General features: G+C 46.5%; 1 protein-coding gene across 4 annotated transcripts in view; it reads left to right on the forward strand.

Annotated features, from left to right (window-relative positions):
* The window catches only part of AKAP9 (A-kinase anchoring protein 9), a 2,953,299-nt gene that overhangs the window by 2,746,997 nt on the left and 180,375 nt on the right, over positions 1-25,927 (forward strand). For all 4 annotated transcript variants that reach the window (XM_069648423.1, XM_069648424.1, XM_069648425.1 and 1 more), the window contains one exon: positions 17,777-18,009. In XM_069648423.1, the coding sequence (XP_069504524.1) occupies positions 17,777-18,009 (233 nt within the window). The remainder of the gene's footprint in view (positions 1-17,776; positions 18,010-25,927) is intronic.

Consider the following 25,927-nt stretch of genomic DNA (forward strand, 5'->3'; position numbering starts at 1 on the left):
AAAAGTGGGTACACGCCTGGCACAAATGGCACTTGTACCATTCATAGCATGTACACCCATAGGGTCTCATAGTGCTTACAGTAGTTTCATACACTAAACATGGCCGCCGCTAGGTCCATTGATAACTTACAGCACACTCTATACCTTTTGCAGAGGGAGTTACTGAAGCCCTGCCTCCGCTGGAGCGCTCGTTCGCGTCTGCTCCGCTGACAGCGGGTAACGCTACCGGCGTCTCTCCTCACAGAACCTGTCAAAGGAGAAAAAAAAAGACACATTAGTTTTCATGGAAAAACAACAGAATTCCATAGTTATTGAAAAGACTTACCGAACCGAAGCATATCCGAAGCATTTCTTCAGTCAGCTGTTTTTGTTCGTAGCCACAGCATCTTCTGTCAGAAGTTACCTCACAGCCGCAGCATCCTCTTCGCAGCAGTCTTCATTTGCGGTCGAAGTACCTTCATTCTGAAGTTTCCTCAGCAGACTGTGCATCTTGCGAAGGTATTTCTTGTTCAACTTTCCAAAAAAACCTGCAAACAAAAAGGTATTTCATTAACGAACGAACTTAATAGACATAAGTAAGCAAAAGTTTAAATAAGTTACGTACCTGAAGTTTCTTCAAGTATTCACTGCTTAGTTATTACTGCGCTCTTCCCTGAAGGCTGCAATTCCTCCGTATAGACAAACTTACTTCTGTTAAAAGTGTTTTCATTCCGAGTAACGTCACAGACATTCCGCAGCCATTAACCTTTCTGAATTCCAAGAACCTGCAAGATTAAGGGAAACTATTAGAAAGAGAGATCTCTCCAATGTAGGGACTATTCAAAATCTAACAACTATTTTTTTTTAATTTTTTTTAAACCTTTATTTTTGTTTTTTTCAGAAACACAATACAACTTCTCACCCACATTAGGGTGGAATTAACTACGCCATTCCCATTCCCATGCCCACTCCCTGCACCCCCCCCCACACCTCCATCATGGTGTTCGGTATCAATGTCGGCTCACTCCGCACCAAGCCAGTTCCTCGTTATAGGGCGCCATGGAGTGCTGGGCTTAAGTGTCAACAGCGTCACGGTCGATGACTAATGAGTGCTGGCAAGTGAGGCCGGGGCATCCCCAGCCTCTCATCGGGAACAGCGTCAGTGGGCCCCAAATGTCAGGAGGATGGGTGTGGAGAGGCAGCAGTTTGACAAAGTCAGTTTCAACATCCTGGCAATAAAGGATGTCTTTACGCTAGGCGGAGACTGTGGGGGGCGGGCCTCGGCCCCATGCCATGGCGGCCCTTCTCCGGGCGAGTGTTAACAGTAGGCCAGCCAGTTTCCTTGTTGGCGCTGATAGCATTCATTCCCAGTAGGGCTGCCATGTGGGCAGGTTGAATAGCTTCTCCAATGATTGCTCCAGTAGTATCTAGGACCTGGTTCCAAAACGTGGTCAGTCTGGGACAGTCCCAAGCGAGATGGACAAAGTCGGCTGGTGCTGCCCCACATCGCTCGCATCTTGAGGGAGATTCAGGATGGTGTTTATTGGTCTTTGCTGGTGTGTGATAGGTTTGATGAAGGAAGTTGAAATGGATTAATTTGAAGCGTGTGTTGAGTGAGATTTTTTGCGTTTGCTTCAGGATGAATGACCAGTCTTCTTCTGAGATGGTTGTACCGAGGACCTCTCCCATCTGGTTTTTTCAAGGGAGTTGTTGGAGGTTGTGATGGTGATGGTGATGATGGCTCTGTATAATTGTGAGACCTGCCTTCCTTCTCCTTGTGATTGTATTACGTTATGTAGAAGTTGCCAGGTCGGAGGTTGGCGAGGGAAGAAAAATCTAACAACTATAATATTTTCACCAAATACTTACCCAAGACAATTCTAGAAAAGCAAGGACATTATTAAGACAAGAGTCTATTGAACCCGCAGCCGTCCAAGTTTAAAGATTCTTCATTCCAACGCGCTCCTGTAGAATACAGGATGGAGAGCTCCACAAAACCACAGGTGAGAAGAGAGGGATTACCTAAGGCATACTGTTATACAGTATTTTCCTAGAAAAATAAATATGACAGTGGTTCTATTGTTGTTATTGTCGTTTACACAGAAAAGGAATCCTAAAAGTGCCCCAGTAACAGATCCACTGGTTGAGAAGGCATTACGCTCCTGAGGAGTCCAGGCAAGTGTTACACTCCCACCTATGGAATTAGCTTCAGGCAAGTTCGATGGATCACCCAAAAGATAAAAGAATGTATAGATGCCTGTGTCATTCGTTTTACTTTTCGTCCTTCCACTTTGGCAACAGACCAGCGCCGAGTGGGCTTTATGGTTTCCAACATGGTTGGCAATGCATTGGCATGGGCTACTTCTTTGGTGACTTCGGCTAATCAAGTTCTGCAGGACTATGTCGTTTACTGCTCTCCTGAGACATACGTTTGAGAGACCAGAAGTGGTCTATACGGCCTGTGAAGATCTCTTGGACATCCGTCGGGGATTAATGCATTTGATGACCTACGTAAGCCACTTTAAGAAGACAGCGGATGAGGCTGGTTGGCCTGAGGGTGCCCAATTCTCAATTTTTAGGAGAGGATTACACAAAAGACCTAAAGGATGAATTGGCCCGAATGGCCAGACCAGCTACTCTTCACAAACTAATTACAAAGTAATACAGATTATCGGCTTATGGAAAGGAGGGTCGAAAGGAAGAAGCAGTATGGTAAGACTCTTTCCTCCTCTTCCTCTTCTATGAATCCTCTCCCTTCTTCAGTTGAGCCCTCCAAGGAGGAGCCTATGCAAATCGGCTTGGTTAGAGAACCCTTATCATCTAAAAGGAGAAAGAAGAGAACTCGGACTCTGCATGTACTGCAAATCAAGTTCCCACCTTTTACGTGACTGTCCAGAGGTTCCACAAAGGCGAAAGGTAAACAGAAACCGGTTTTAGGTGGGACCCAACACCGGGGAAGAAAGACTGGTTCCTTAACAGCTGTTCTTGCGTATTCTGCTGACCAGGATTCACGGCTCCTTGTTGTCCGGTTATTTCTACGGACGTCTAATAGAATATTGGAGGCCTTGGCTTTGGTTGACAGCGGGGCAGCAGGCAATTTTCTGGATAATGTTTGGGCCGAAAAGGTCAGAATTCCTCATTCAGGGAATCCCCTGGCTTCGGAAGCATAACCCTCTCTTTGATTGGGAAAAGAATACCATACATTTCAAGTCGAGCTATTGTATGGATCATTGCTTCCAATAGAAGGATATGCAAGGCGCAGAATTGTTTGCAGAGGAGACAAGATCCTGGTCTCAGACGGCTAGAGTTCTCAGTATTCAGGGCAGGTATCAGAATACTGTGAGGTGTTTCTGGATAAGGTACCCAAGGAGCTTCCTCCTCATCGCCCTGAAGACTGCACTCTCGATTTGCTTCCGGATGCCTTGGTACCCTTCGGTCGGATGTTCTCATTGACCATTCCGGAAAAGAAAGCCATGAAGGAATACCTAGATGAAAACCTCCAGAACGGGTTCATAAGACCATCCAAATCACCAACCGTGGCATCATTGTTCTTCATCCCAAAGACTCTTCTGAGCTCCGACTGTGTATTGATTATAGAGGACTCAATAGAGTCACAATACGGGACAGGTACCCAATGCCTTTGATCAAAGACATCTTAGAAGCTGTGAAAGATGCTGTCCTGTTTACCAAACTTGATCTGCGTGGAGCTTACCACCTCCTAAGTATCCGCTCAGGGGATGGGTGGAAGGCGGCCTTTAGGACCCCTTTTGGTCTCTGAGTACCAGGTTATGCCGTTTGGTCTAGTAAACGCGCCAGCTGTGTTTCAGTGGTTTATGGACAGATTGTTTACGGATCTACTGTTCCGGACTGTCATAGTATACTTGGATGACATTTTGGTATTCTCCAAATCCGCTGAACACCACCAGGCGCATGTGACATAAATCCTGGACCGGTTATACGATAACCGGCTTCTGGTTATACCGGAGAATTGTTGGTTTGAGGTCACCTCGGTACCTTACGTGAGGTTTGTGCTATCGGACAAAGGAATTGAGATGGACCCACATAAGGTATCAGCTATACTAAGATGGCCTTCTCCCCGCCTCAATGAAGGTGATACAGTGTTTTTTAGGGATGGCCAACCTCTGCTGAAAATTCATCCCCAATTTCGCAGAAATGGTACTTCCGATCACCAATTTACTTAAGAATGCTTTTGTTTGGAAACCAGACGCTGAAGATGCGTTCCAACAACTAAAGGACTTGTTTTGTACAGCGTCCATACTTAAGCAGCACGACCAAGGCGTTCCAATCATTGTGGAAACTGATGCATCAGTGGGTGCTTTAGGAGCCATTTTGAAACAACTATCTAAGGGAATGGAACACCCGGTTCCGTACCTTTCAAGGACATTTAGCCCAAGCGAACACAACTCATGTTGGCGATGAAGCACACTTGTACCGAATGGTGACATTTGTTGCAAGAGGCTGTTTACCAGTTGGAAATCTGAACGGACCACCTCAATTTGCATACTCCAGCAGATTGATTGTATCAACGCATGTCAGGTTCGCTGGGCTTATTACTTTGCACAATTTGACTTTACGGTCACATACATTCCCGGCTCTGGGAATAGTGTAGCCGACGGTCTATCACATAACTTCCATTCTGAATCTGCAACCCCTGCCAGAGCAGAACCGACTTTTCCTAGGAACAAGATCATATATACTGTGACATTCTTCTTCCAAGAAGTAAAGAAAGTGCCCTCTGACTTTATGGCTAGTCGTCCACTGCAGCCGTTCACTACGAAAGAAAGATTTCTTTCTCGAGAAAAGCAAATGGTCCTTCCCCAGGAGTCTCTTCAGAGTCAGGTTATGACCTGGTGCCATGATGGGAAGACGGCTGGTCACAAAGGATATCAGGCTACCTTAGATCTCATTCAACGTTCATTCTGGTGGCCTCACATGGCAAAGGATGTGAAATCCTATGAACATACGTGTCCATTTTGTGCTCAGTTCAAATATAGCTCGATTAAAGCCATAGGCCGCTTGGCACAAGACAAAACACCTACAAGACCTTGGAGCAACGTATACACTGACTTTTTAGTTGACCTTCCTCCCTCCCAGGGATGTACAGCAGTTATGGTCACGGTCGATTCCTTTAGTAAGATGCCACATTTTGTGCCCCTGCCAGGGTTGCCAATGGTTGCAGAGATGGGACTGGTCTTTTCTCGAGAAATCTTTCTCCTGCATGGACTTCCGAAAAAGATCACCTCAGATAGAGGTCCACAGTACACATCGACCTTCTGGAAAACCCTCTGTAACCTTATAGGGATTCAAAGAGCACTATTATCTGGGTATCATCTTCAGACCAATGGGCAGGCAGAAAGGCTAAACTATACTATGGAGCAGTACCTTCGCTGTTTTATCAATAACTGGCAAGACAACTGGGTAGAACTATTACCAACGGCAGAGTTTGCCTACAATAATACCAAACATACAGCCATAGGAATGAGTCCTTTTTATTGTGCCTACGGCATATATCCGCAAGTCTTTCCCAGCGCGGCCTTCCCAGCTTCTCTTGTTCCTTCAGTTGATTTTCTTCTGGAAAACATAGCCCAAGCCCACAAAGAAGCCTACATAAATCTAGAACAGAGCAAGGAGAAAAACAAGAGGTATGTGGACGTCCATAGGAATCCTACTCCAAATTGGGATATTGAATCCAAGGTCCAGCTGTTGACCAGGTTTATACCCAGGTGGGTGCATCCTACCAAACTCTCTCCCTGTTACTTTGGACCGTTTGAAATAATCAACAAGATCAATCCAGTAGCCTTTATACTTAGGTTGCCTTCAAGGTTGAAGAGGCTTCAACCGGTATTACATTCTTCTTTACTGAAACCATTCCACCCAGACCCTTTTCTTCGGGATACCAATGGTTCTGTACCCACTCCACCTATGGCGGTTCCTGATGAGTACAAAGTTCCCCAGATTTGCGATTCGAGATACCATCGAGGTGTTCTGCAGTACCTGGTCCATTAGAAGGGGTACCCGTCAACAGAAAACACCTGGCAACCTAGAGTACATATCAGGGCTCCCCTGTTGATTCACCGTTTTCATCGATTGCATCTGGGTAAACCCGGCATCTGTAGCGACAAGAAGGGGCATACTGTCACCACCCTACCCCTGTGGCGGTTGTGGAACCGCCGGTCTTGATGCCACTAACGGGCCATCACGCCTTCACGTCATCTCAGGACACGGTCTAGTCTTTTTCCAAGAGGGCGCAGCCATGCCTTCTCATGCAAATTCTCCAGTAAGCGGCCTTCGTTGCAACCCCGCTCTGTTCCTCTCAGGGTAAGATGCTGTTTTCCTTTGTGTTTTTTTTGCTCGTGTGCTCTGCTCTTGCTCTTGCTGCCTTCTCTCCTCCTCCAGTCTTTTCTGCCTCAGCTATGACTTACTTTCCTCCTCGCTGGTGCTATACTCTACATCCTTGCGCGACTGCTCTGCTGACCCTTCTACGATCTACTACTCTGCTGTTTTCATTGCCACCTGTTCCTCTCTGGACCTCAGAGCTTTTTGTTGGGACTTTCACTTTCTGCTTGATGGCTGGTTCGGTACACACCATATTTCAACTTGGATTACCGGAATCTCTGAATACAACCACTGCTGTAGAAGACACACTTCAGAGGGTTTTTTCAGCCTGTCGGTCTTTCCCCCTCTGCTTGGCAGTTCCCGTGGGGGGATTCGGGGGTGGGGGCTCTCGTGTCTTGCTGGTATACCAAGCGGGCATAGTGGCTTCTCCTCGAGGTCAGCCATCTCTGTACAGCGCCGGTCTACAAGAAAGACAAGGAAGACACTGGTAGGAATCAGGGGTTTCCATGTATTGGGGTGGCACGGCCTAGAAATGAGGGGAGTAATGTTTTGGCTGTCAGGTCATCCCAGATTTTCATTGTGGTTGCGACGGCTGGAAGTTCCCTCGTTGCCAGTAGTCTATCCTATTGGGAAGCCATAATACATATTTAAGTGGATAGCCCACCACGTCGTTCTCAATAGTTTGCCATGTTTTAGTTATTGAGGGATAGATCCCTTCATTTAGGTTATGTAACTTGGAAGCCTGATAGTAGCATGGAAAGTCCAGGCACGCTAGCCCACTAGATTTCCAAGTAAGATGGTGTTTTACAAGAGATTCTTGTTTTATTTCTCTTGCCATATAACATGCATTATCTCTCTTTGAAGCCTCACAAGTATCTGATTTGGGATTTATAGAGGTAGTGGTTGAAAAATATATAATTACTTTTGTAGGATGTTCATTTTGACTGACTTAAGTCTACCTACCTAAATGGCTAGGAGCTTCCATGATGTTAGGTTTGCTTTTATTCTTGTTATAGGTGTGGGGATATTAACCTTATTTAGATCTCTTTAATTTGTTAATCACACCGAATCAGCTCGGGGCGTTGGTTAGACGTCCTCGATGAAAGCGAGTGGATCAATGAGTAGAACAGTGAGTAGATTCTTTCCAAATCACCAGTCAGCCTGAATTCACTAAGAACCCAATAATTCAGGCCTCCTCAACATGAGGGAACTCTTCTTTACAATATAACCCTCTGCTGTTCTAGCATAGACCGACAGAGGTGTTGATCGTACAAAAGAGCGGGGAACACACGCACAGCCAAACAAATGCTGCAAGAAAACCACACAGGAAGATGAATGCCAGTACAGAGTTGATGGTTCAAAGAACCCTAGACCCAAATACAGTAATACCTGTTATATATGGCTTGATAGGGTGTGAAAAATCAGAACCTATAAAGAAAACCCAAACATCATAAACCCCTTGGAATAGGAAAACTAATATCTAATATTGAACTGCTTAATAAGGTGAAGTTCTTAACAAAAAAGATATGAGTTTGGTTAGAAGGTAGGTATACAAGGCCAGACAGAAACAATGTAGGGATGAAATAACAAAAAGGGAGGTTAGTATAGGTGGAATACCCTGGGCGGCACGAGGGACTCACTAATAACGGGTTGGTGCACTAGGCAGCAAAGCGTTCGGAAGTGCATGTGTTGCTGTTGTTCTGCAGCCAGTTCAAAGGAAGTCCAATGCACAGCGTAATGATGAGGAATGCTTTTGGTTCAGATGTTTAGGCAAGAATGATTGTTCCGCAATATAATGCACTTCAATGCTAGCAGTCAAATGACTATATGATAGTTTGGAATAAGGTTCCACTATTATACAGTCATGCAAAATGCGAGTAGATGTTACTGAGGTTAGCACGCTGTTTGTGAGTAACGGGATATAGGCAACACACAAGCAGAAACGAGAGTTGAAAAGCTAGAGTTCTTACCTTTAAACAGAGTCGAGAGGCAAAGCAGTCCAAGATGCAGTCCCAGTTCGGCAGCAAGGATTTCAGGTAGAAGCAGAGTCAGGAGGCAAGGCAGTCTGGAAAAAGATCCGGGATAAGCACAAGAGTTCAGAGCGCCGTAACAGAGGGTTGAGTGGAGAGGAATACGGGTTCAAGTAGCTAAGTCAGTAAATGCAATTGTGAATACAAAAGTCTGAGTAACGCCACAATTAGAAGCACTGTGTATGCGCCAAACGCCAGATTTATAGAAAGGCGGGGCTTACGCAGACGCGTAACCGGCGAAAATAACAGACGAGTCAACTGACATGGGCGATTCGTCTTTGTGGACAGTTTCCATGGTAACTTCCATTTCTGCCAGACAGAGGCCCTTGCACACCGATTTAGGTGGAAAGAATGTATGCGAGAATGTGATGCATGCAAACTCTGCCTATGTGTAACAGTTTAGCTGGGATATGTACACCAAGAAATCTCAGGCTTCCTCATGCATCCCTTAGCGGAAATGTGGCCCACAGGTCATTTCATAGATTCTCTGGGATGTTGATGTTTAGCATTTTAGAAATTGTGAGATTAACCATGAATCTCGCTTCTGCTTTAAATTCTCTTAAATCCTGCTGTAGAGTTGGGAGTGATGTATCTGGTTTTGTTAACGCAAGTAAGATGTTGTCTGCAAACATAGAACTTGTGTACTCGCTACCCCTGTGGTTAATATCCGAGATCTCGTGGCACTCTCTTATAGGCTTCTCTAAGGTCTCCACAACCAGCGCAAACAGGGTGGGGAGGGGCATCCTTGCCTCTTCCTCTACTTAGACGGAAAGGTTCTGAAGGATAGCCAGTAGCTCATATTGTAGCGGAGAGGGGCTGCATAGATGGCCAGGATAGCATTGGCCATTCCAGCCTGTCAAAGGTCTGCTCAGTGTCTAAAGAGAGCAGGGAAGAAGCTATGTTTATGTGGTGGATCTATTTGTGGATCTTGTCGACTCCCTGTCAGCCTTTTACAAAGCCTCACTGTTCTCATACCAATTTTGGCAGAAGTTGTTGTATTGTTTTTGTAAGAACTATTGCCTCTGTTTTTGCATCCACATTCAAGAGCGCTATGGGAAGGTCAGAGATGCAAAGAAATGGGTCTTTACCCTCTTTCTGTAGTACTGAAATCATTGCTTCACGCATAGTTGTCGACACTGCTTCTTGTTGTATATTTGCAAGGAAGAGGTCAACTAGAGGTTGATGCAGCACTCCTTGAACTTTTTTCATAATAGAGGGGAATATAGCCAATCTCGACCTGGAGATTTCCCTAGCATCTGTGCCCCTATCCCTCTTATAATTGTGTCCTTTATAATTGGTCTCACAACCTCTTCTTTTCCACTGTGAGTTAGCTTGGACAGTTGAAGCTTCCCCATGTATTCCTCTGCTACCCCCTCATTTGTCTTGTTAAAATAGAATGTTTTGTAGAAGGATCTAAACAACTGCCGTTTTATCTTCCTCCTGGTGGTACCTATTGGCCTTGTCATCCCTTGGCTCCCCTGATTTTTTGTTATTCTTCCTGGTTCTAAGTTTGTAACTCATAGAATCTATTGTTGGTTCTGCGGATCATTAACTGTGCACAGTTAGATTGTAGTGCTGCAAGTTGCCTCCTAGTCTCCTGCAGTCTCTGTAGTAGTTTTTTTTATATCATTGGTCTTATGTGCCTCTTCAATGTCTTTGACATCTTATATCTGATTGGTTTCTTCTGCTAATTTGAGTCTCTTGTCCCGGGCGGACTTCTCTATAGGTGTACCTCTAATTATTGTCTTAAATGTGTCCCAGACCAGCAGTGGGCAGAGACCTTGTTACTATTCTCTTGAAATAAGTTTCCATTTTCCACTTCTAACTCTTTCATATATGTCGGGACCTGAAGTAGTTGTGGATGTAAATTTCACATGTGATGTTTTACTTCTTGTTCGGCTACATCTTGAGACCGGAATATTGGGGCATGGTCGAAGATGATGATAGGTCCTATTTCGGTGCTCCCCTGGTATATGTTATACCCTGTCCCACTAGGATGTGATCGATCCGTGAATGAGTCAAGGACATGTGTGCAATAGGTGTAGTCCTTTGTTCCATAATGTTTCTCGGTCCATAGGTCTCTGTCTCATGTCTGATATGGCTTGTCTAACTTTGATCACCTGTTGAGGCTGTCCCCATCTGCCTTGCCTGAATCTATATATACAAATTCCCTATCAAGACTATTGGTCCTTCTGCTATTGATTGGGGCAATAGATAGAACCTCACATGAGAGGCCTGCCCTGTAACATGCCCTTAAGTATCAGGAATCAGTCCTCTTTGTCGCTCAGTTTTGATGTCAACTTAAACTTGAAGGGGAAGTCCGCTCCAATTAGAATTGCTACTCAATTATTGTCCCTTTCCCTGCGACAAAGAATTGTGTGGGGAAAATATTTAGTCTGGAGTCTGTAGGTGTCATGTGTGATCAAGTGAGTCTCCTGCACTCTTGCCAGTTGTAACTGGTGATCATTAATGGGCTTAATTAACTTCAGTCTTTTGTGTGGGGAATGGATACCCTGTATATTTACTGAAGCTACTTTGAATGTACAGGCGTCAAGTGTCTGTTCACATTAGTGGCCGAGTGCTTTATATGTAGGCGGACTAGATCGTTCTCTTGCCACCTTCAATGAGGACTTTGCATGCTGTATTCTTCTCCCCTCTAGTTGCCCATCTCTCTTGTTACCTTCTCCCCAAGCCCATTTGCGAACTTCTCTCTCCCCCTCCCTCCTTCCTCTCAATAGTTTACCCTGTTTGAGTATGACAGGAGGAACATTTGGTAATGATGAGTGCAAATAGTGGGAGGGTAAGTTCAGATATCAACTCGCCTCCACCTCTCACCACGCCCAACAACCCACGTCTATTTGTACCATATGAAAAGTGAGCAGTATCAAAGTCGCTGCGGGCAATGTGTCTGGTTACAGTGTTCTTTTCTGGTCTTGCCACCATCCTTCTGATTGGTCAAGGTTGGTTTTTCCACTGTTGTTTTCACTTACCAGGTAGTAGATTTAGGCACACGCTATGCTTTTCCTTCCACAGGCATAGAATAGAGTATGCTTCTTCTGCTGTCATTACTCTGCGCCTCTTGTTATCACAGGTAAATGCTAGACGAAAGGGAAAAGTCCAGTGGTATCTAACCTTTGCATCTCTGTCATTCAATGATTTGTCTGAATGTAATCCGTTTTTTGCAGTGGCACCGGTGGTAAATCCTGTAATATTCCTAATGTTTGCCCTTGGAATGCAGTTCATCAATTGCCACCATCATGGGTGAAGAACCATTCTGTAATTCTTGTGTAGCTGTTTGGTTTGCGTCAACTCTTTTCACAACTGCGTGGAGTTCATTTTTATTTCTGCTATTGAGGAGTTGGTATGTGCCGTAGTTTGCAGCTAATTTTCGTCTTTCAGGTTAATCATGCAAGTCAGTAAGTAGTTTCTTCGTGAGGGTCTGTGTCCCAGTTTCTTGTGATATTGTTTCATCTCGTGTTGGACGGTGTCCTTCCATTATCTTCCCATGGTGGATCAGAGCACTCCGCTTAGTACCAACAATTAGTTCTGATGCAGGTGGGTATTTGTGCCTGAGATTTTCTAGGGAAGATTGGGTGAGGGTGGGTTCCTTAGCCTGTTTGTCCCCTTGCTTTATTGGCACGTGGTTGATCCTCCATAGTATTTAGCTTTGTATGTCGACTTAGTCACACTTTTTCTTTTATGTCTTATAGGGCCAGCGTAAGTGGGTCTGGGGACCCAGAATTCTCTTAAGTTAGCAGATTTTCAGCTGCCGCAGAGAGAATCTGCTAGCAGTGTTGTGTAGAATTCCCATGTGATGTAAAGTGTTGGTGATGGTTAAATATCCAGAGTTTCCGGAGTGGGGATTTGAGCTCATGGTCTCCTGAGCCCCCTGTTGTTACAGAGCTTTCCTGGCACAGGCACTGCCACTCATCTATTAATTGGGGTTCTCAGAGAATTTTACTTGGGGTTTGCTCTTATTCCCACAGTGCCTTAGAATGGGCCTAAACCCGGCCTGCAACAGTGATCAGTGCCATATTGGTTTAGTGCTGTCACGCGCAAGTCGGGCAGCCACTTGTATTGTGCTTACCTGATGCTTCGGCTTAGTGTCCTTTATTGCGCTGGGTGCTACTGATGCCTGTGCCTCTCATTGTTGCCTTCATTGGCTGCTCTTCTGCTGATTGGCATCGGGGAAGGATGAGGACTGCCGGAGCTCTACGCCTAGGCAGCCATCCTTGACCTTTGCTTGCCACACCCCCACCTGTGAAGTTTGGTATGACATTCGTCCATGTTGGGATTGTGCTAGTTAGACTCAGAACTTTTGTGAAACTGAGAAACCTGTATTCCTACCCTTTATGCCAAAAGCGACTGCATTGTATCTAACATGGAATTTGGTTTTGACAGGTTGCATATTTGTTTTCTAAGCTTTTATTCCACTTAGAGGAGAAATTGGTGGTTTGAGTGGTTGCCCAATACAATGACAATGTTTTGATTATACTACTAAGTCCTATCCTTTTCCCTCCAAAATTGTTGGAACTCGTCAATGGACAGAATACGGGTCTGTCGTAGGGCACTAAGCAGCCTCTTTACATATGAACAAATTGCGGATGCCCGCTTACATCACTGGACAGGCTCACTGTGTACCTACCTCGTAACGCCAACTACCACACATTTTCTCCATGTGGCGTGGGCAGGAGCATTTTATGTTTTTTTTTTATTGCTCCGTTCTTTCTTTGTCCTGGACATGGTCTAGAGGCTGTGATAACTGTAGCAATGCACTTTTTGGTTCCAACTTGTATTCTCATTGCTTCCTTTGCCTGTACATTATTGGCCTGTGAGTGTATTTTGTGATGTTACCTCTGTGCTTTGTCGCATACCGTCTTTCACGTTGGAAGACCGTTTTTGGCGGCTCTACTCAGTTTTTATTGAGAGCAAGGAGGTAAGCAAACAACCCTCATTATCTAGGGCATCTTAGTGAGGTGACTTGTTCCCTGCGACTGACTGGACTTTGACAAAGGTTTGTTTGCTTAACTGGGCCCTCCCTGAAAAGGTCCTTTAATCTAACATATAAACTGCCCTCTCTTCTACAGGTCATAGGGGCATCCTGACACCTGTATCTTGGTAGTGGGATGTGTCAGCCAGTTAGAGGCTTGCTCCGTCTCCTGCTAGAGTACCCTCTCACGACCAGCTCTTGGCAACACAGGTTTGCTGCTCTATGTCAATACATCCTCTGCTACAGCCTCCATAAATGTGAAACTGGTGAGAATGTCTTCCTCAGACAAAACCTTGGAGGCCCACTCAAAAATAAAACCTGCTTTCCAAGGGAAGGCTTTCGCATTCATGGCAGAAGACAGAACAATGGCATCACATCTTGTATGACCTCAACTTGTCTGGTTATCTTTTTGTCACCTTTGGTTGTCCTAGACCAGGCCACAAAGCAACTACAACAACTCTATTTAACTGCATTTAGAAAATATAGTAATTCAGGGAAGGAAATTGATGCCCATTTATTCATGACAAAAGGGGACTCAGTGGCCTTCTAGAGGATATTTGCAAGGCGACTACCTTGGCCACTCCTCGTGCTTTCTTTCAAACTATTACCAAGATCTTAGCTCTCGATCGAATGATTAGGTTGGCCAGTGTGGCCCCTGTACTTGTTTTGTTAGACAGTTCCATCTGTTAAGATTTATTCTTGGCTGTAATGTCTCTCCATCTTCACAATTCTAGGATGCTCTGAAATCTCCCATAGGTATAGAGGAAAGGGAACACAACATAGGAGTAAGAACAAATAAGTCACTGTAGTGACAACTTTACTTAATCCATAGTTCTCTTTCCTTCATACGACCCGGCCTGCCCAGCCATTATCCTGTACTATTAGCCCACTTTAATTATGCAGAAAAATCTTTTTTCCACACAATATTTTATTATTTTGATAGGTCAGGAGGTACCAATTCTTAAGTCAACCCCTTTTACAGAAAATCAGTGAGATTTTAAAACGGACCACCTTATAGATTACCCACACATGCACCTTTTCTTAAATCAAACACTGCAGCATGTCTCATAGACAAACAGGAGCCACACCCAACATAGACAGACTACTTTAAAGTGGGCCAGTGGTCTGCAACCCCCTGCTCGCCAGAAATGGAATATTTCCCCCATGATCCCTCCTCAATGACTATGCTGGCTATGACCGATGGGAGTTGCAGTCTAAATCATCTGGGTAGCAAGAGGTTTCAGACCACTGGGCTTAACAGAGGTGGGCCAGACTACCTTAAAATGATATTAGGCCAAAGTGGTGGAAGGAAATGTGGGTGGAGAACAAAAGGGAGATTTATGGGGAACTGATTACCTGCAATTTTACAAACTTGCATTTCTATAATGCAAATTGCAGTTTCCTTGGAGAGCAAACATTTCCATTAAGTCTAATCTGTCAAATAATCCTTCTCTTTATGCCGATCAGGAGTCCAAATTAGCCATAACTCCTCTTTTATTTTTTGTTTCTACTTTTCCATTGCCTCAATATTACATGATTTGCACAGGTGACTGTGCTTGGGGCCAACTTTAGACTGTTATGCTTCCCTTCGCGAATGCAGGTAATTGGGCCAAGCCTTGTCAATTTAATATCATCATCAAAGGTGCCACCTGATCGCATACTGGTCCACTGTAAGGCCTCCCGGTATTAGTCTTCGACCTTGTTGCAATGCCACAGCATGTGACAGTCCCCAGACAATGCCCCTATTTACTCATATAACCTTTGCCTGTTTTATGCATTTTCCCTGGGTTCCGGTAAACACTGAATAGTGTGTTTTGCTGCATAAATCATATTTTGGGATCTCTCGGCCATTTTCTAATATTTTTCAGCACTACTTCCCTTAATATATGGTGTTCACAAGCTCTTCTTCCTATTTTACTTTCAGTGGTTTGAGATCTGTTTCCTCCTGTTCGAGCGACTGTGTTTGTCCAGTATGCGTCTGCCTAGGCAGTTCATCCATATTAGTCAATATGCACCATTTCTTCATTTCAAGGTACTGCTTCCTTTTATTTGCTGAATTGAAGTTTCTCTCTGTTTGCTATGGGATAAATTGGATCCCATCAAGTAACTCATCAATTTTTGCTGGGTGGTAGTTGTGAGTTTGGCGCTGTCTCTGCGCCTTATGACCTAAACTTATTTGTGGATTCCCCAGGGTCAGTGCATCTTTATGTACTATGGCATCTGTTTAAATAACTTGGCATTCAAGCAAAGGCCATATGTTCTGTTGCATGCCACATATTGTAGTCTAAACAAGCCAGCTTCTAGTCCAACCTACAACAGTTTTTCTTTCTCACCAGCCCTCCTCAAGTAGAACTGGGGCTGTGTGATATAGCTTAAATGTAGGTAGGTTGAACTCTCCTCTCCACCTCTCCAAACCAGTAGGTACATCCTAATCATTCAGAGGAGAGACTTCTTCCTTTTGCCCCATAGCACCTTTCGTTATAGTCTATCAACCTTCTAGTAGTGCTTGAGGATGCACATGGCGAGGGCACACAGTTTGTACAACAGTTGTGGGATAACCATCATTTTGAAACAGTTCACATTTTCCCACACAAAGAGGAATAGCTTCTCTTTCCTGCATGCCAGAATGTTCTTCCAGCACTCCATTTAGGTATGCACCAACTGTTTTTGCCAAATGCCTTGGAAATACACCCCAGTAAAGGGATTCTTTGTTACCATCTCATCACCAATCTCTCGGAAAGTACCCTATGACAGATGGTATAGAGTAGGAGGACCACAGGCTGCACTTGAATGATCTTGAACCCTGGGAGGAGTCCTAAACAGACCAGAATCATGAACAATGCTGGCACCAGCCTTTGCAGATCAGTCTTAAAGATGAGAATGTCATCATCAGCGCTATTTTTTAACTTTTAGAATTGGTATTGCTAGAGTTCCCAAAGCTGTCAAGTCCCATGGCTTAAGCTGAAAAGGTTGGATTGGCTTCTGTTGACGAAGACGCATGCATCCATCCTGGACCCTTTCAGAGTGCCTCTGTCATCTTCATCACCATGGGCCCAAGGCCATAGCGACAGAGTCCCACAAACAAGAGGATTCGGCACACTCAAACCGATTTTTCAGTGTCTATTGAAATAGCTGCACAGGGCTCATACCTGGCTTTACACTGACACTGTATGTCAAAGAGCAAGTAGAGGATGTGGATTCCATCATGGCCCTTTATGATGCCCACTTGACCAAACGGAATAAGATTTTTCACAACCTCCTGCTGTTGCGATTTTGACAGTTCTCCATGTTGTCCATTTTCTCTAAATACTCGTCTGAGTATCTTCAATTGCCAACCTCCTAAATGCTTATAAAATTGCACAGTCCAGAACGGTGCTTTTCCCATTCAGTATTGTTCTCAGTGCTGCTAATATTTCTGTTTCAGGCTTGTGTCTTGCATCAGTACTCTGCATGTTAGTCTTTCCATGAGCTCTTTTATTTCTGCTTTTGTGGCCTGGCATTTATCCATTGTATAAAGTCTTGTAAAACTCTTGGAATTCAGTACAGATTTGACAAGATGTGAAAAAGCTTTTGTCTGAAGCCGCCACCTGTTCATTCACCCGTTTTGTGGTTCTCCTATGCTTTGTGCTGCTTGCTAGTAGTTTTGAACATTTAATCACACCTTCCCAAATCTCATGGTTAAGAATTTGGCAGTACACTTCCAGCTTGAGTGTAATTTCCGTTTATTTGGTTCATGTGCTTCAACGGATTTTGCAGGTGTTTCTCCAATGGGTTGTGTTGGGCTCCCACCTGCAGAGTTTGCCTTTTTCAGAGTCTACATTACTTTCTCTCTCTCCTTTCTAATGCATAAACAATTATCCTCCCTCCTAGATAAGCCTTCATTGTATCCCACAGCACCCACGCAAAGCTCACACTGCCATCATTTGCTTCCATTTGAGACGTCTTCAATTTCACCCACAAACCTGTCGTTTAGTAGCAAATAGTTATTGAAGGACCATTCTCTGAGTTTTATCGATGGGCCCACACAGACAGTTGATGGGGAGCATGATCTGAAATTATTATTTCAGAGCAGGCTTTAGGATTACCCAGAACAACACCTGTAGTTATAATTCATTCTAAACCTTCCTCCCAGCTCCTTTCACTTTTCCAGCAGAGAAGTCTTTGACATATTAACAATGGTGAGGCACTTTGTTCAACCTTTGCACATTTGTCTGTGTTCCTGTACCAGTTTTGGGGAAAATGCTTGTCTGTACAGATGATCATATTTGTTTATTAGATATCTTGTTGTGACTAATCAACTGCTGTGTGACGTCGTAGCTTCTTTTTATCCTACTTTCACGGAGTGATCAGTAAACCTGCACATCGTCCAAGATATTCGATACATTTTTGGTAATTACTCATCTGTGTTTATTTGTTTCAGCGAATGTATAGCAAGTACCTAAGATCTGAAAGCTTTAGAAAAGCTCTAATTTATCAGAAAAAATATTTGTTGCTGCTCCTGGGTGGATTCCAAGAATGTGAAGAAGCGACCCTGGCACTAATTGCAAGAATGGGTGGACATCCTTGTTATACAGACCTGGAAGCAATAACCCATCATTCGAGGGGTTTCACAAGGTTTCGTTCAGCAGTGAGAGTGTCCATCGCAATTTCAAGGTGAGGAACATGAAATACAGAAGTGGTGTTTACATTTTGCTGCTGTGTAAGTTGACAATTTAAATAGAAAGTGTGTTAAAGTATATTTTATTTTATTGATTATAAAATAGACATTTACCTGTTAATTTTGGCAACCCTGTTGGCCAAGTTCCTAAAAATCATACAATATTTCCGTTAAACACAGTAGAGGAGCGTGTTGCCTCTGTGATATGACTGTGATCTTATATTTTTTTAATCTCTTTATTTCATACTTGGGCCCACTCCTTTCACTTTAATGGTGTGTACAGTATGCATGGTGGTAAAAGGGGACTATGCACTAGTACTTCAGTAGTCACTATGGTGAGGAACTTGTAATTTTACTGTTCTTTGAGCTTGTCCCACCTCCTCAAGGGGTACTCCCAGGCAAGAGTTTCTCTCTTCAAAATAAATACAGTCACAGGAATGTAGCAAATTCCATTCCCTCCACCACCACCGTATCTTTCCATCATGACCATCTTCCCTTCTTCTCATCGTGACGGAGCCCCTTCCCTCTGCTCCCCAGCACACTCCATCGCGCCGGTCTACCACCTTGGTGCGTATTGCTGGAGGTAAGGAATGAGGCATATTGAGACTATAATTCTGCTGTGGCGAGCGACCTTGCTTTTGGCCGGAAAATGCCCTACTTATTCGTGCCTGCGTTTATTTGGGCTGGTGTGGCCAGCATGTTGCGCTCTTCGCATTACCCACTTGGGTTTTAATAATCACTGCTTTATTTATGCTGCTTGCTCCATGCCTGAAGGCCTTCCAGGATGGCAATTTCCTTGTTGCTGCTGCATTTGTGTTTCCTTTTTCTGGGCCAGCTCCTGCCCCCTCTCCCATTCGTTGCCTTGGCCCCTGGAGCCAATGGCTGCAACTGGGAGGCGGGAGCCGTCCAAACCATCGAAGGCCCACAACAGGGCCCTGTCAACCCCTGTCCGCCCGGTACGCCACTGTGCTGCCCCCCCTTTACCCCTTGTGATAAGTATGTGTGTCCCCCACCCTCCTTTTACCCCTTGTGATATGTATGTGTGCCCCCACCCTTCTCTTGCCCATCGCGATATGTATGTGTGCCCCCACCCTCCTCTTGCCTCTCGCGATATTTATGTGTGCCCCCACCCTCCTCTTGCCCCTCATATGATGTATGTGTGCCCCCACCCTCCTCTTGCCTCTCATGATGCGTGAATGTGTGCGTGCCCCCACACCCCTCTTGCCCCTCGTGATGTGTGTGTGTGTGTCCCACCCTCCTCTTGCCCCTCGTGATATGTATGTCCCCCCAACCCCCTCTTGCCCCTCGTGATATGTATGTGTGCCCCCACCCTCCTCTTGCCCTTCGTGATATGTATGTGCCCCCACCCTCCTCTTGCCCCTCATGATGCGTGAGTGTGCCTCTCACCCCCATCTTGCCCCTCATGATATGTATGTGCCCCCTACCCCCTCTTGCCCCTCATATGTGTGTTTACCTCCCACCCCCCTCTTGCCCCTTGTGATACATGTGTGCTCCCCACCCTTCTCTTGCCCCTCATGATGTGTTAGTGTGCCCCTTACTCCCCTCTTGCCCATCGTGATGTGTGCCCCTCACACCCCTCTTGCCCCTCATGTTGTGTGCCCCCAACCCCCTCTTGTCCCTTGTGATATGTATGTGGGCCCCCCAGCCCCCTCTTGCCCCTCGTGATGTGTGTGCCCCTAACAACCACTCTTGCCCCTCGTGATGTGCGTGCCCCCACCTACATCTTGCCCCTCGTGATACGTATGAGTGCCCCCCACCCTCCTCTTGCCCCTCGTGATGTTTGGGTGTGGGTATCGGGTCTTTTCATCGAATGCAAATGCATCCAAGTCAGTTCCATCGAATTTTATTCAAGAAAATCATTTCCATCAAAATGCCTTTTCTTTGAATAAAATTCGATGGATTTCGATGGATTTTAGGGTTAGGGCAAGGGTTAGGGTTAGGGCAAGGGTTAGAATTAGGGTTCGGGTTAGGGCAAGGGTTAGAATTAGGGTTAGGGCAAGGGTTAGAGTTAGGGTAAGGGTTAGGGTTAGGGCAAGGGTTAGAATTAGGGTTAGGGTTAGGGCAAGGGTTCGAATTAGGGTTAGGGTCAGGGCAAGGATTAGAATTAGGGTTAGGGCAATTGTTAGAATAAGGGTTGGTTAGGGCAAGGGTTAGAATTAGGGTTAGGGCAAGGGTTAGAATTAGGGTTAGGACAAGGGCTAGGGTTTCAAGTTAGGGTTGGGTTAGGGTTAGGATTAGGGTTAGGGTTAAGGGGGGTGGGCGTGGGCTTAACCCCCCTGCCCCACCTCAATATACAAAAAAACATTAAAACGTTACAAGGAGCTGGCCAGTGCTGAAATTTCAGCACTGGACAGCTCCCTGTAACGTTTTAACGTAGAAAATAAAAGTATTGAAATGCTATCTTTTACATTTAAAAGTACATATCCATTCGATGGAAAAGTTTCGATGGATATGTACTTTTAATGTTAATTATAGAATGTCGATGCATATATTTTCGATGCATATTTTTCGATACATTGTCTTTTCGATGCATCTCTTTCAATGCATAGACCATAAACCGTGAGTGTGCCCCTTACCCCCTCTGCCCCTCGTGATATGTATTGTGCCCCCCACCCTCCTTTGCACCTCGTGTTGTATGTGCACCCCACCCGCCTCTTGCCCCTCGTGATGCGTGAGTGTGCCCCCCACACCCCTCTTGCCCCTTATGATGTGTGTGTGTATGTCCCACCCCTTGTGATACGTGGGTGTTTCCCCACCCCTCCTCCTCACCCCAGTGTGGTGGTGTGTGCCCCCCCCTCGGTTCTCCCTTGTGGTGTGTTAATACCCCTCTTCCACCTCTCTCTGCTCTCCAACACTTTGCTTTTCATACTTGCCTCCTGACCTGTATAATAGTTCCTGTCTGTGTCCCCCCCTCTTTTTGTTGTGGCCGCCAGTCTTTCTCATCCTCCTGCCCTTTCCTCCTCCCCGCCCCTCCCATCCTCCTGTTAAATTCCAGGACTACTTCAATTGTCATCAGGCATAGTAATTTTTTTTTTTTTTTAATAGATTTTTATTGATTTTTCAACACAAACAACGATACAAACCAAACAGCAGTGCAATAAACAATATTCCAATAAACATTTAACCATTAGTGCGCACTACTCCCCTGATCCCTCCCCCCTCGCGAGCCATTTTCCATGTCTTGTTCCGCTTCTGTTGCACATGAGCGAGCATCGTCATCATCTGGATCTCCCGAAACCCCTGTCCCGAATATGCAGGATATCAATGTCTTCCATGCCATCAAAGAGCCCAGTTCCTCCTCCCAAGACATACAACTCGCCTCTTGCCACACCGCTGTCTCAGCCTCCGCCCATTTCTGTAGGTCATTCCACCACACCTCAACCCGTGGCTTGCTACATTTTTTCCAGCCCATGGCTATTCGTCGTTTGGCCAGCACATACGCTAAGTCTTTCAGTTTGCTTACATGTTTCTGCTGCCGAGGTCTGGGAAACCCACCCAGAAGGCATGCCCAGGCGGTGTCTATGGCAAACGTGACCCCTCTCTCTCTCAGCTTGCGCGCCGCCTCCCTCCAGAACCCCTCAATCACTGGGCACGCCCAAAACATATGCGTCATGTCCGCATTTTCTTCGTCGCATTTGGGGCACGCCTGTCTGCCTGCATTCCGAAATTTGGATATCCTCAGAGGGGTCATGTACGCTCTGTGCGTGACGTACAGTTGTATTTGCTGCAGTCTGGCATTTCGAGACACTTTCCTGTGGTACCCCAAAGCCCGTTCCCACATCCCATCTCCCATTTCGATCCCCACCTCACTCTCCCATTCCAATCGTAGGCATGCCAGTTCCTTCCCAACTTTCGACATCACCATCTCATACAGCCTAGAAATTTCATGTCCCCCTTCCGTTGTATCATATATCCCCGCCATCGTAACCTCCGATTCGTCTGCCATGATATTCTCAGGCCACAGTTCCCGTATTTTCTTCCCCAATCTGTGATATGTAACATATTGGCCTTCGTGCAATCCAATCTCCTCGCTAAGTTCCACAAACCCCTTAATAGCACCCTCCTGCCACACATCGCCCAATGTCACCAACCCCACCGATTCCCAGTAGGTCCTAATAATCTCCCTCAGCTGTCCATCCACCCCCGCCAGGGCAACCAGTGGAATTTGCGGAGAACACGGAAGTGGGTCACCCATCATTGTACATGCCCGTCTCCACACCTTCCACCCCAGCTTCACCATCGCCGGGTACCCTCTCGTGACAGCCTCGGGCAACCAAATGACCTCCTTTAAGAAAAATGGGGCACAATCTTGCCCGAATAGTCTGAGTTCTGGGGTCTCTTCGTCGGACAGCCATTTAGACACAAACTGTAGTTGGCTCGCTATGTAATACGCCTCAAAGTTTGGGAGTTTGACTCCCCCCTTTTCATGAAAGTTCTGTAACTTTCAGAGCGCTACTCTGTTACGAGTACCATGCCACAGAAACTCTCTGCAAACCCCATTTATTTTAGTGAAAAAACCCTTAGGGATCATGTATGGGATGTTGCTAAAGTAATGTAGCAGCCTAGGCAGAACTACCATCTTGATCATCGCCCCACGCCCCATCATCGCTAAGGGCAACTTCTGCCAAAAGCTCATACATGCGCGTATCTTCTCAACAGCCATCTCTGTGTTGCGCTTGTATTCTTCCTCCACCGTGTGGTAGATATCTATTCCCAGGTAACGGAATGTATTGACTGACCAGGGCACCTGGAGCACCGGCAGCCGCTCCGTGGGAACACCCCTATAGCAGCCCAACGGGAAAATGTACGATTTCTGGGGGTTGACCGCTATGCCCGACAACCTCGCATATCTCCCCATCACGTCCAGGATATATTGTAAATTCTCCTCCGGATGACTCAAGTACAATAACAAGTCATCCGCATACAGGGATATCAGATGGTTTTCTCCCCCCACCTCAATGCCCACGATATCATACTGCTGCCGCAAGTACAGTGCCAGAGGCTCCAGGGCCAAGATATACAACATCGGGGACCAAGGACACCCCTGTCTAGTGCCTCTACTAAGCTGCCATCTCTCGGATATAATCATGCCCGTCCGAACTCTAGCCAGCGGAGCGCTGTACAGCAGCTCCGCCCATCTAATATATCCTGGTCCCAGTCCGTATTCTCTCAAGGCCGCCAGCAGCCACTTCCAATTAACCGAGTCGAAGGCTTTAACAGCGTCCAACGACACTATCGCCATTTCCCCATCACTGTTAGATCCCATTTCAATCACCCGGTGGAGTCGTCTATGGTTTTGGGCAATGTTTCTCCCCGGGACATATCCCGTTTGGTCCGGGTGTACCAGTTTGCCTATCACCCTCCGCAGTCTGTTGGCCAGGACAGCCGTTAGTATTTTGCTGTCCTGATTCAGCATAGATATTGGTCTGTACGACCCACAACTATGCCCGGGTTTATTAGGCTTAGGGAGCGGTATAATAATCGCTTCCCTGAGCGATTCCGGCAACCTCCCCTTCTCGAACGCCTCATTAAGCATATCAAGCATCGGGGGGAGTACTTCCGCTCCAAAAGTTTTATAAAATTCACTGGGCAGGCCGTCCGTTCCTGGGGTCTTGCTAGTGGGTAGCTGCCGGACGACCGCCTCCAACTCCCCTAGTGTTATTGGGGCATCTAGTTCCTCTCTTTCCTCCGTGCTTATCCTGGGCAGCCCGATATCTTGCAGGGTCTCCAACATTTCCTCCCGGTCGCCGCCACCCGGATCCCCATACAATGCTTTATAGTAATTTACGAATTCCTCATTGACACCCTCCTGGGTATTTATCTGCTCCCCATCCTCTCTAATTATTGTCCTAATCGGGGGCCTCGGGGTTTCTCTTTTATATAACCATGCCAAAAGACGACCCGTTTTATCTCCTCCCGCATGTTGCCTTTCAATATACTTTTTGTAATTTAGATTACAGAGCCTCCCCCAATGTTCTGTACACTGCTGCTGCAGTTTAAGCACCAGTTCGTTATCTATATGCTCGCTCTTCAGCACCTTTTCCAGCTCTCTCTCCGCCTTCTGTAAATCGACCAGGGCCCCATTCTGCAAACCTTTCGATTTAGCAATCGCCACCCCTCGTACCACAACCTTAAAGGCCTCCCACAGAGTTCCCGCCGAGTCAACGCTGCCAGTGTTGGTATCGAAATAGCTAACTATTTCCTCCCGCATGTCTTCCCTAAAAGCCTGGTCTTTAAGCGCCTCTGCGCGCAGGCGCCACGTCGGGATCCGCGCTCTGGGGCGGCCATATTGCCATCCCACCACCATAGGCGAGTGGTCCGAGAGGACCCTCGCTCTATATTCCGCACTAGACACATCCCCCAAGACGTCCGACGTGGCAAAAATATAGTCTAGCCTAGTGTGCAACCGCTGCGGGGCCGAGTAATGCGAGTACTGTCTCTCATTGGGGTGCTTGGTCCTCCACACGTCATCGAGCTCAAAGTCCCGCAGCAGCGTCCGCAGCACCCGGGCTGCCGGGGCGGGCCTAATCACCTTATCGTCGGATCTGTCCATCCCCGGGTCCAACACACAGTTAAAATCCCCTCCCCAGAACACCGCACTCCCCACACGCCAACTCAAGTTGGTACTCATGGTCCGGAAGTACTCTGCCGTGCCCTGGTTCGGGGCATACGTGTTCACTACACACATCTCTCTGTTCTCGACTACCCCTCTCACCATAGCCAGACGCCCCTCAGTATCCACACGTTCCTGCTGCAGTTGAAACGGGACATGCGGCGCCACCCAGATCAGCACGCCTCTAGCATAAGCTGAGTACGCGGATCCTACCACCGTTCCACCCCACTTTTTCTTCACCAGCTCTAATTTGTCTCGGGTCAAATGCGTCTCTTGCAGTAATGCGACGTCTATCTCTTGTCGCCTCAAGTACAACATAACTTTGTTCCGTTTAAGATAGCTATTGAGGCCCCTGACGTTCCATGTCAACAATTTTAGCTCCCCCATGATGTACTGATATCTTGCACTCTCCCCCCCGACCATCCCTGCTCGTTCATGCTATCCAGAAGTCTCATCCAAAATCTTCCCTCAGGGCTCGCGATCCCGTTCAAACCTCCCAACACTATGTACACCCCAACTGCCCCCACACCCCCCATTCCCCCTGCCCATCCCCTCCCCCCCAACTCCCTCCCCAACTGTTGCCCAGCTCCATCCCGGGAACTCAGGCCCCCCCACATCTAGTTCCGGCTGTTACACACAGAGCCCAGTAGGGTAAAGTCGCCCTAGCGGCCACTTAACTAAGAAATACTAAACGGGGGTGAATGGACCAGCCCTGAAAGGCTCCCATGTACGACAACAATTACAGTGCAAACAGTGCATTTAACATCCAGTTCCAGGCCCGACCTCCCCAGGCCATAGCAATAACTATAGTCAAGTCCCATAGTCTCCGGCAACACCCTCTCTCGTCGTAGAGCACTTATCTCTCATTGCCACCTTCATCCGCCCGGACCTCCGACTCCTGGGGGCTGCCCTGCATGTCCAGCCAACCCATGGCTTCCTCCGGTGACTCAAAAAACAGGGATCTATTATTGTGGATCACCTTTAATTTGGCCGGGTAGAGGAGCATATATTTCTTCCCTGCCTCTCTCAATCTTCTCTTGACCGCCCCGAAGTTCATCCGACTCCTCTGCACCATCATGGTGTAGTCTGGGTAGGCCGTTATAGTGGCCTCCCCCCTTTTGATGGTTCCTCCTTTACGAAAATGCTCTAAAATCCTTTCCCGGTCACGGTAGTTAAGGATTTTGGCTATCATTGGCCTGGGCGGACCGCCCGGTGGAGGCCTCCTAGCCAATGCTCTATGTGCTCGCTCCACCGCAAAACCCTGCGACAGCGCACCCCCG

Source organism: Ambystoma mexicanum, chromosome 2q, assembly GCF_040938575.1.
Source record: "Ambystoma mexicanum isolate Mex_15411 chromosome 2q, UKY_AmexF1_1, whole genome shotgun sequence".
Classification (NCBI taxonomy): domain Eukaryota; kingdom Metazoa; phylum Chordata; class Amphibia; order Caudata; family Ambystomatidae; genus Ambystoma; species Ambystoma mexicanum.